At 57.1% G+C, this 11,204-nt stretch overlaps 1 protein-coding gene across 1 annotated transcript in view; it reads right to left on the bottom strand.

The window, feature by feature from the left end:
* Positions 1-10,944: 10,944 nt before the first annotated feature.
* PRKAR1B (protein kinase cAMP-dependent type I regulatory subunit beta) overlaps positions 10,945-11,204 on the bottom strand; it is a 149,137-nt gene continuing 148,877 nt past the window's right edge. Inside the window, exon 10 of the mRNA XM_007941327.2 lies at positions 10,945-11,117. Within this exon, the coding sequence (XP_007939518.1) occupies positions 10,945-11,117 (173 nt within the window). The remainder of the gene's footprint in view (positions 11,118-11,204) is intronic.

Raw genomic sequence — 11,204 nt, 5'->3', positions numbered from 1 at the left:
TGTTGCCAAAAATAAGATGTGGACATTCTGACCCTGTACCTGCAAATGCAACCCTGTTTGGAAAGATGGTCTTAGAGATGTTATCAGCTAGGTTACTATGAGGTCACACTGGAGTCTGTTGGTCCTGATCCCATGAGTGATGTTCTTACAAAAGAAGGGAGGGCATGAGATATAGGGAGGACACTGGTACCACAGCTGCCTGCCAGCTGAGGGACCCCAGAAGCTGAGAGAGACCCAAACGTGTTCTCTGCCAGAGTCTCAGGAGGAATCAACATGACCGACACCGTGATCTTGGACTCCCAGCCCCCAGACTGTGAGACAATGAGTTTCTGTTCTTGCCCTAGTTTGTGGTCTTTTGTTAAGGCAGCCCCAGTAGTAATATTTGTGTCTGTTTATAAGCTAGACTATGAAGGAGAAAGTGGCTCCTAGTGACTGGGGTAGGACCAGAATGGAAGCCCTGTCCACCTGGTTCCCAGTTCTGTGCACAGGAAAGGGCAGGTTCCCATCCACATCTGTCTGCTGGGCCCCTCCACAGATGGCCTGGGTGTGGTTGTCCCTGGGCCCTTTCCGTTTGGTGCATTTTTGTGTAAGGTAGGAGGTTTGGTTGGGGTTCATTTTTGTTGCCTGTGGGTGGCTGATGACTCCTGTACCATTTGTAGGAAAGACTGTCCTTCCCACTTTGAATTATACACACACCTCTGTCAGAATCGACTGGCATGTCTGTGTGGGTCTCCATCTGGGCTCTCTGTTCTGTTCGGTTGGTCTGTCCCCTGCCAGTACCACCCTGGCTTGATTAATCCATGTTTATCAAGGAGATTCCAACTCCTGGCCACCCCGTGCAGGTCAGAGTGGAACCACAACACCCTGTGCAGATCAGAGTGGGACCGCGATGCCCCATGCGGGTCAGAGTAGAACTCAAGCCACAGGACTTTTCAGTGGCTGATCTTTCAGATATCTAGGCCTTTCTTCCAAGGTGCCTGGTGGACTCAGACCACAGCCTTTCAGTTAGCAGCTGAGTGCAAATCATGTGTACCTTCCAGAGGCCTTTGATTAATATCCCACTGCCAGAGCCGATTCCAACTCACAGTGCCCCTAGAGGATAGAGTGGGAATTGCCCCACAGGGTTTCCAAGGCTGTCAGTCTTCAGGGAAGCAAAGCCCAAACCACACCCACTGCCTGGAGTCCATTCCGACCCACAGCGCCCCTAGAGGACAGAGTGGAACTGCCCACAGGGTCTCCAAGGCTGTCAGTCTTCACAGGAGCAAAGTCCAAACCACACCCACTGCCTGGAGTCCATTCCCACCCACAGCGCCCCTAGAGGACAGAGTGGAACTGCCCACAGGGTCTCCAAGGCTGTCAATCTTCACAGGAGCAGACTCACTCAACCTCCCACAGAGCCACTGGTAGGTTTGAATGAGTCTGGTTTGGGAATCCTTATGGAAGGTGTCCTGGTGGCATGACCCTAGGGGCAGTTCTACTCTGTCTCATGGGGTCAGAAATGGGACCAACAGCACCAACAATAATCTGTACCAGCGGAGACTGCTGGGCTTTTCTCCAAAAAGACCAAATGCAGCCCCTCCCCTCACTGCTGCCTCACCTCTCCCACCCTGGTCGGGGACGGTGGCTGGGGCGGGCAGGGGTGCTGTGGGCCCTTTATAGCCATCAGGTTTTTGAGAATACAATTTTCATTAATTTTATTGTGGTAAAATATAGCTAACAAAACATTTGCCATTTCACCCGCTTTAAAGCACATGGTTCAGCAGGTAAACTATTCACCACGTACCATCACCTGCATCCTGTGCCAAATGTTTGTGCCCGCCCAAACTCTGCCCCTGAAGCAGTCGCCCGCCATTCCACCTCCCCCAGGCCCTGGTACCCTTCTGCTGCTTCCCAGCTCTAGGTATTTCTGTAAGTGTGGTCAGACAGTATCTGTCCTCCCGTGTCTGGCTTCTTTCACTCAGCGTGCAGTTTTCAGGGTCCACGCGTGTTGTAGCATGTATCGTGACTTCATTTCTCTCATAGCTGAGTAAAATGCCATTGTGTGAATGGACACTATTGTGTTTATCCATCATCTGTTGATGGGCACTTGGGTCGTGGCCAACCGTTTGGCTATGGTGAATAGTCTGCAGTGACCATTGGGTACAAATATCTGTCTGAGTGCCTGCTTCCAAGTCTCTGGGGTGTAGACCCCAGAATGGAGTTGCTGGGTCACAGAGTAACTTCATGTTTATAGCCATCGGGATTGGTCAGGGGTTCTCTCACAGGAAGGTGAGGGGAAGAAGCCACGTTCGGACGTCTGGGCTCGTGGGGGTGGGTGAGGACACACCAGGGTGCTGTAGCTTACAGGCTGGCCCCCAGAGAAGCGCCTTCCACCTAGATGAACAGCTCCGTAGGTCTACGAGGCAGCAGCTACCTCGAACTCAAGTACCGATTGAACCAGGTTTTGTGGTGTCAAAACAGAAGTGGGTGGAGAGGGGAGCTGGCGAGTATTCTTGAGGCCATGGCTAAGTGGGCTGCAAGCAGCCTGAATGTGTTGCACTTGAAAGCATATATATCTAAAACCCCAAACCCAACCCACGGCCGTCATGGCGACTCTGACTCACAGTGACCCTATAGAACAGTGCAGAATGGCCCCAGAGTACTTCCAAGGCTGTCAGCAAGACAACTGTCACCTCTTTGTCCTGGGGACCGGCTGGTGGGTTCAAACTGCTGACCTTTTAGTTTGTAGCTGAGTGCTTTAACCACTACACCTTATTTATAAATCTAAAACAGCTAGCAAAATTTAAAAAAATGTCAACAAATGAGATCTCACGGTTGCATGTTGTAACTGTTTGCGATATCCACCTGCACTCTATCTGCGTGTAATAAGATTATTGGCGAGATTTTAAAAGTAGACTTTATTTCTATATTTTCAGACTTTATTTTTCAGAACAGGTTAAGTTTACAGAAAAATTGCACAGGAAGTGCAGAGTTCCCACATGGCCCACAGCTCCTGCGTGGCTTCTCCTGTTGTTAACATCTCCCACTGCTGCTGTTCACAAGTCAGGACGGAAGAGCTTGCGTGGACACCTTGCACGAGGGTTCTTGGTGTTGTCCAGTCCTGTGGGTTTTGACAAAGGCATTGTGTCACGTGTCCACCGTGACATCATCATACAGACTAGCGTCACCGCCCTGACAATGCCTGGGGGCCACATATTCAGGCAGCCTCTGACCCCGGAGTCTTCTCACTGTCTCTCTAGTTTTTCCAGAAGGTCCGGAAGTATGTCCCGGCTCCTCTCACTTCGCAGCATGCACCGAAAGGCCCCCCAAGGCTATTTGTGCGTGTCAGCTCATTTCTTTGTGTCCCCTTCGTGGGCCGTGTGTGCCTCCAGAAGGACGTCTCGGTTGCCTCTAGTTTGTGGCAATTATGAATCCAGCTGCTAGGAACAGCCGTGGGCAGGTTTCCCTCAGACAGCTCACTTGCATGAATTCCTAGAGGCGCACGACTGCGGGCTCTGCGACCGCCCATCTCGGGGTCAGCCTATGTTCCGCTTGTGAGAAGCTGCCCTTCAGCTCTTCTGCATCCTCCCCCAGGCCTTAAGGACAGAACACTTATGCACCGCAGCCCCCAGCCCAGCCCACTGTGGGGCTGTGAACCCACCTGCAGGAAGCAGGGCAGGCTTGGTCATGGGCGGGGATTCTGGGGCCCAGCTGTGGGCCCCGACTGACTCACCACTGTCACGCGCGACTTTGGGCGAGTCCTGCAGCTGCAGTCCCAGGCCCTCAGTTTCCACAGCTGTGGAATGGAAATGCAAGTCCCTATATCAAAAGGGGGGTGTCTCCGGATTCAAGGAGTTAGTTCAAGAGAGGAATTAACACACGAGGAGTTAGAACAAATCTGGCACATGGCACCCCAAAAATAAACCAAAATAAAAGAAACAACCCGTTGCCTCAAATGGATTCCACCTCAGGGAGACCCTGTGTGTTACAGAGTAGCACCGTAGGCTTTTCTACCCTGTAATCTTTATGCGAGCAGATAGCCAGGCTTCTTCCACAGCGCAGCTGGGTGAGTTTGAACCACCAATCTTTACGTTAGCAGTGGAGAGCAAACCCTTTGTACCACAAGACAACTGCGTGTCAGCTACAGCAAAACCTGGTGAGACCCCAAGCCTATGATGGCTGCCTCCCTACACTCCAGTCTGTCCTGGGTGGGTGCTGGGGGCTTCCCCACCTCTGTGTCCCCCAGCCCAGGTTGCAGGGACTCACTGTTCAGTTAGCAAGGTGAACAGCCCGGCAGGCGTACTCTGAGCTGGATGCACCAGGGCTGGAGGTGGCCCCTCTGGGCAGCAGGGGGATGGCCCACATCCTATGGGAGATAGGAGGAAGCCGGACCCCCGGTCGAGCCCCGTGCCCTGAGCCCCTCAGACCAGAAGGCCAAGGAGGAGCGTGAGGCAGCTTCTGGGAGGGGTGACCTCTGAGCCATGGAGCTGGGGAGGATGGAGAAGGTTCTCATGCAGGCTGGAATTTTCTCCCCTCCCACCCAGCCCCGCCCACCTCTCACTCTTAGGGGAGCTGGGTCCCAGGGAACTTCTGGAGAAGAGCTGTCCTCCTGGCCTGCAGGCTGTGTCATCCGTCTGGAATGCACCTGCAGTTCCCTGGCCCCTCCCCCTCCTCCTCTCCAGCCCCTCCTCCCCCTCTCCCCTTGCCCAGCCCCTCCCCTCCCTCTCCGCCTCTTTGGATGCTGGCCCACCACCAGGCCCTGGAGAGGAAGGGTCTCCAGAGACCCTCTGGCCATCCTTCCTCAGCCACCTGAGGTTCTAAGGAGGGAGTCTGGCTGCTGTGAGGCCCAGGAAGGGGAGACCTAGGGAGGTTCATAGGAGGGTTGGAGCTCCAGCCCTGGGGAGCCTCTTTGGAGCTAGGGCTGGTGACCCAGGAGACGGAATCTGGGGTCTCAGCTGGGCAAACGGGGGGCTGGGCTGGGTGTGCAGCTGTGGGTCGAAAAGAGAAACTCTCCCCGAGAGAGCCCTCTACCTGCTTACCTGCCTGGGCCCCTCTCCTCACAGGTAACACCATGGCCGCCTGGATCCTCCAGCCGATCCAGGAACAAAAGGAACAAAGTGTTCCTTTTTCCTGCATCATCTGCACACTCACTGGCAAGTTCAAGGCCATCGCTGGGGCGATCACCGAGGGTCTCCCTCCCTCCTCCCTCCCTCTTCCCCAAACACAACATCCTCCTCTGATGACTGACCCCTCCTGATGACAGTCCCAGGCAAGTGGGTTGGACAGTGTTGTGTTGTGATCCTGAGGGTCTTCACTGGCTGACTCTCAGAAATAGATCTCCAGGCCTTCCTTCTTGGCTGAACCCATCCACCACAGGGGACCTGCTGGCATGGAAGCACTGGTGCGTGGCTTCCATCCTCATAGCAACAGGTAAGCCACCCCAGCAGGGCAGACAGGTGGGAGCAGGGTATCCTTAGATACCAGCTGTACCAGGAGCTCCAAGTTTGGGGAATTTCCTCTGTACTAGGCCCAGTTTGGGAGCTCTGGAGGCATAGTGCCTAAGGCATCTGACTGCTAACCAGAAGGCTGGCAGTTCAAACCCACCAGCCACTCCTCAGAAGGAAGGTTGGGCAATCCACTTCCCTAGTGATACCACCTTGGAAACCCAAGGAGGGATCACTATGAGTCGGACCCGACTCGACAGCAGCGAGTTTGGTTTTAGACCCAGTGCTTCATGTGTGTGATCTCCTTTAGTGGGCACAGCTAATCCCCAGAGCTTAGCATTACCCCCACTTTAGAGATGAGAAAACTGAGGCCCCAAGAAGGTGAACTTGGGTGATGCCACATGCTAGTAGGAAACAGAAGCAGGATGGAAGGTCAACAGATGGGGTCATTCACGGGGTGGATTAGGCAGGCTTTGACTGGACCATCAGAGGCTGGGGCTCGGGCAATGTCATGGGGCCAGTAGATCAGGGACCCTCAAGCTGGTGGTTCAGTGCATTCCTGATCTCCCCAATGGCAAAGGCAGGAAGAACCAGGGAGGCCGGTGATGGCCCATGGTGGGAGGACCCTGGGCTCTGCCTGGCCACCATCTTTATCTGGCCTCAGAGGAAGACCTGGTATCTAGCAGAACCAGCCCACTGCTGGGACCAGGAGCAATGGCACAGCCACAGCATGAAATGGTCAGAAACCAACCCAATGGCTTTCTGCTGGGCTAAGTAAGAATCCTCACTGTGTTCATGCAAGACATGTGTTCGTGGCAAGGAGTTCCTTTGAAAAGGTCCTGAGGGCCTTAGTGGCCCACAGCCATGCCATGGGTTCTAGGTCTCTGGCCCTGAAGCATCTCTGCCTTGGGGACACAAGTTAGACTCAGACTCTTTGTCTAAGTGGAGGTGGAGCCAGGATAGAAGAGTTAGTCTTCTTCTGAATTTAGTCACATCCCAGGAGGCAGGAAAGGCCCAGGAGGGGAGAGATCAGTGTGGTTGGTGACATCAGGAGAGGCTTCCTGGAAGGGCAGTAAGCTATACTCTGAGGAGGCAACCTAGAGCCTCCCCCATCAGGGCCCCACCTGCACCTAGAGCCCAGAGCCAGAGCCCCAGTGGACAGGTGTCCAGCAGCAGGCCCCAGGATCCCTGCGGTCGGCACAGATGACCCTGTGCCCAAGGGCTTCCGGCACCCAGACAAGAAACCACCCACCCTGGCCACGCCTTGGGCCTGCCCGTCTGCCTGTCTTCCCAGCATGGCAGTGGGGGATGGGGGTGGGGGAGGGAAGTGAGTCAGCACTGACCTCTGATTCAGCCACCAGGACTGTCCATGGCCTGGCGGGGCTGGGGCCAAGGCCAAGGTCAGCGGACGACAGCCTGCCGGGCTTATCCCAGTAGGGTGTGTGCCCTAGTCCTGGCTGAGCCTCTTCCTGCCAACAATGGCCTCATTTCACCCACACGGTTCTCGTGGTCATCAGCCCATTGTGCATATGGGGAAGGTGAGGTTCAAGCCCCACGGTGGGCAGGGCCAGATGTGGAACCAGGGCAGCTTTAGGCAAAGCCACCGTGCCTAGAATGGCCAACATCAGGAGGGCCCAACACAGGGTCTGTCCTCTGAGTCCCTTGGCCAAAGTTCCAGCCTGAAGGAACCATCAGCAGGAAGGGATGAATGAATGAATGAATGAATGAGAGTGCAAATGAATGAGTGAATGAATAAGTGAATGAGTGAATGAACAAAGAACTGATCAAATGAATGAGTGAATGAACAAATAAATGAGTGGACACGCGTTAATGAGTAGACAAATGAGCTAATGAAGAAATGAATGAATGAGCATACATAATGAATGAGTGAGTAAGTGAATAAGAGAATGAACGAACAATACATGAATGAATGAATGGGTGAAAGGGAGAATGCATGAATGAATGCTTTGCCAGGTACAAAGGGTACCTGCACCCTGCACCCTGGCTCCTGCACCCCCCGGCTCAGACCCCCACAGACAAGCAAGCCACTCACAGAGACGAGTGTCCCCCAAGGCCCTGGGGAGATTCAGGCCCCACCACCTGGATGGCCAAGGACCCCCAGCCAATTCTTGTGACCCACTCAGAACCTAGTATCTGCTGCGCTGGTCAGGAGTTCTGCCCAAAGCTGTGGGTGACCCAGTGTTCCTGGCTGGCCTGGGGGGATGGGACCAGGCTTGTTGAAACCACAATCTGGGTGGCCCTGGGCTGACTTCCTCACCCTTGGACCTCAGCTTCCTCATCTGCTGCTGTGTGGGGCTGCAATGTGTCCGCCACCTGGTCAGAGGGCAGGAGTCTGGAGTGTCCCCACACCCCCCCCAGCCTCACCTGCCCTCCAGCCTCACCTGCCCTCCAGGTTAAGACAGGGGGCTTTGCTCCCTTCCAGATGCATTTCCCTTCCATTGCTGTAGGAGTGTCCAGAGACATGAACACGTGCAAGTGGCGTTTGGTAAACTTGAACCTGGCTCTCTGGTGTGTGCGTGGGGGGTAGGGGCAGGGCTAAGGGATGCCCACAGGGATGCGGCGTGGTGCTGGGCAGGGGAGGGCAGCTGCTTGGGCCTGGTGGGCACGGAGATGCTTTAGGACTGCAGACCCTGCCCCCACCCCTCTGCCTCACCCTGGTTCGTGGCACTGTCTCTCCACCTCTCCACCCTCTCCGTCCTGTTGAGCCGGCCTGAGCCCTGGTGACGCTGCGCACGACACAACGGAAACACTGCCGGTCCTACACTGTGCCTGTGATGACTTGTGGACCAGACCCCAGTGACCCACAGGACGTTCAGGGGCTGGCTTCTGTTGAGCTGGCCCGAGCCCTGGTGACACCGCACACGACGGAACAGAAACGCTGCCGGTCCCCCACCGTCCCTGTGATGACTTGTAGACTGGACCTGCTGACCCCCAGGGTGTTCAGGGGCCACACCCTGCTGACCCCTGGGGCACTCAGGGGCTAGCTTTTGGAAGCTGGTCACCAGGCCTTTCTCCCTAGCCCGTCTGAGCCTGGAAGGTCTGAGGAAAGCTGCTCAGCATCCCAGGGACACCTAAGCCCCCACTGACAGACAGGCGTGGCCACACGGGAGACGCACACCGGCAGGAACTGAACCAGGGTTCCTGCGTGAAGGGGCGCATTCTCCCCCCGGCCCCTCACTGCCCCGTTCTTCCTCCCCACACAGCCACACACGGGAAGCAGCTATGCCCATCTCTGCTCACACTCCCCAGTGGCTTTTCCTTGCCCTTCAGATGTAGCCCAAGGCCCAGGCAGCCTCACAGGGTCACCTCCGGCCTCCTCTCCTGCATCGTGAGGGAGGCACGTCTGGGTCTCTTCTCTTCCCGGCCCGGCAGCAGGGACGCTCAGCAGCCAGATCATCCCTGGGCCACCCCTCACTCTGGAACCTTCTTGGAGTGGCCGCTCCTGGGCGGAAGGGGTGGGCCGTCCTGTGGGGAGCTGGCAGCCCCCCTCTCTTGCACTCTCGCAGAGGCTGGGCCGGCCTCTGTAGCCTTGCCTGGCCCACGCTAAGGCCCAGCATTATTGGGCATGCTGGGAGGTTGGGAATCTGTCCCAGAGGCCAGGGTCAGGGTGGAGGGGTGACTCAGAAGCCACCATTAAACACATTAGCTCACTGGCCTTATCTTGGGGAAGGGGGCCTTCAGGGAAGCAACCAATCATCAGGTAGGGGTCCCGCTCACTCCAGGAACATGAACGAGGGGATGGAGACCCAGGTGGGTCTCACTCTTGCCCCTCCACCCCCAACCCCAAGTGCCATCGAGGCCTGGTTACTGAGCGCCATGGTGTTCTTTTCCTTCCAGACAGCCCCCAACTTCGCAGACCCAAAGCCTTCCAGGACCCACAGCCACTCAATCATACAATGTTGGGGGAGGGGAGTGAACGCATACAAGATCCCCACCATCAGGGATCAGAGGTCCAGACAAAGGCTGCCCAGCCAGAGTGGTCTGTTCATTGCATGTTTAATAGGGCATGCAGCGCCCGAGCCGCTCGTGTGATGGGCGGGGCTTACACGGCACGACACACCCACAGAGGCGGGGCCACTGACAGGCAGGGGCAGGGCCAGGAGCCAGGGCAGAGCTGGGGCTCAGGGGGACCAGCGCTGGGAGCAGCAGCAGGGTGGGGCCGTGGCAGCGGCAGGGGGGTGGCACAAGCCAGGGTGACGTCCATTTCTGATGGCCAGTGAGAATGTTCCCCAAAACGCCCTTCCCGGCTGAGGGCAGACCCCCTTGTGGCCAGGACAGCCCCTTTGGACAACATGGGCCCCCTCAGAAGAGGCAGCAACTAGATGCGGCTGGTTTCACGATCCTGTTTGGAGTTGGGGACACCTCCCTAAGCCCCTCAGGCCCGTCTCCCTGCCTCAGTAGTGGACTGCAGACAGATTCAGGGGAAGATTCGTGCGTGGGCTCCGGCTGATCTGACAAGGTGACGTGGATTTCCATCAGCTGCCTTGGGCCCTGAGGCCCAGGGCTGCACCCGAGCGGGAGCACATCTGCAGAGATTGCGGGAGGAGGCGGCTCTGTTTCCCACGAGCTAACCCAGGGTCCCTCCAGAAGTCCCTCCTGACCCTGGTGAGTCCAGGACAAGCTGCTTTGGGGAGAAGCAGCCCTGGAGGAAGGCTGGTCTGAAACAAGGCTCAGAGAGCCCCAAACTCAGCTGCCTTTCCTTTGCTCTCAGCATGTCTCAGCCCCACTGAGGGGACCACGTGCCAGCTGGCCAGGGTGCCCAACCCACTCTGAGACGGGTAAGAGGTGAGGCCCAGCCTCTGGCAGTTGTGTGGACATTCCCCAGCGCTCTGTGCAAGGGGCCGCCTGCAGGAGTCTTGCCACATCAGAAATGGCCTGGACCCCACCAGCTTGCCAGTGAGGGCAGACAAACTAGATGACCCAGAGGGTCTCCCTCTGAGGGGTGGGAGCAGGGAGCAGGTGTGTGTTTTGGGCGGGATCCTCCAATCCTCGCTTCCTCTCTGCAGCCTCAGCTCTTTGCTCGGAGTCTGAGCTCCCACTGGACATACTCTGCGACACACTGGACACTTGGTTTGGGATGTACGGGCATCATGGAGCCTGGGAGGCAGGCTGGGCTGAGGGAGTGTGCTGACTAGCCCTGGAGAGAGCAGCGGACATCACCATCATCTTCTTCAGGGGCAGCCGGGGGGGGGGGGCCTGCAAAGCCCACCAGACAAGAGCCAGTACCAGCTCAGCCAACTTCCTCACCAGGAGACTGAGGGGTGGGGACCTCTGAGATGAGACAGGAAGGAACAGGAAGGCAGGTGGGGACACAGGGCCCTGGGCGGACCTGGTCTGCCCGCTTTGCGTCTCTGAAATGCACGGGGTGATTATTTTATTCCAAAAAGTGAGTCTGGGGCAGGCACAACCCGCCACCAGGAGGCTAGCGCCCGGCCCGCGCGGACACAGCAGACACGTCAGGGCCAGCACGTGACAGTCGGGGAGTGGGCGGCCGCGGGGCTCAGACGGTCAGGGAGATGAAGCTGTTGTAGCGCTGGATGTTTCGCTTGAGGATCTCGGAGCAGGGCCCCAGCACACGCTCGAAGCGAGGCCGGTCCAGCTTCACGCACTTGAGGGGCCCCCGGGCCACCACCGTGGCCGCCCGGGGCCGGTTCAGCAGCAGAGCGATCTCACCTGGGGGAGAAGGGGCGTCAGGCAGGCCCTAGGTGGCCTGGGGAGAAGGGGCGTCAGGCAGGCCCTAGGTGGCCTGGGGAGAAGGGG

This window comes from Orycteropus afer, unplaced genomic scaffold, assembly GCF_000298275.1.
Source record: "Orycteropus afer afer isolate SDZICR_OR568_19922 unplaced genomic scaffold, OryAfe1.0 scaffold00006, whole genome shotgun sequence".
NCBI classification, from domain to species: Eukaryota; Metazoa; Chordata; class Mammalia; order Tubulidentata; family Orycteropodidae; genus Orycteropus; species Orycteropus afer.
Note: the sequence above shows the minus strand (reverse complement) of the source record. Positions and strands in the feature narration are given on the sequence as shown.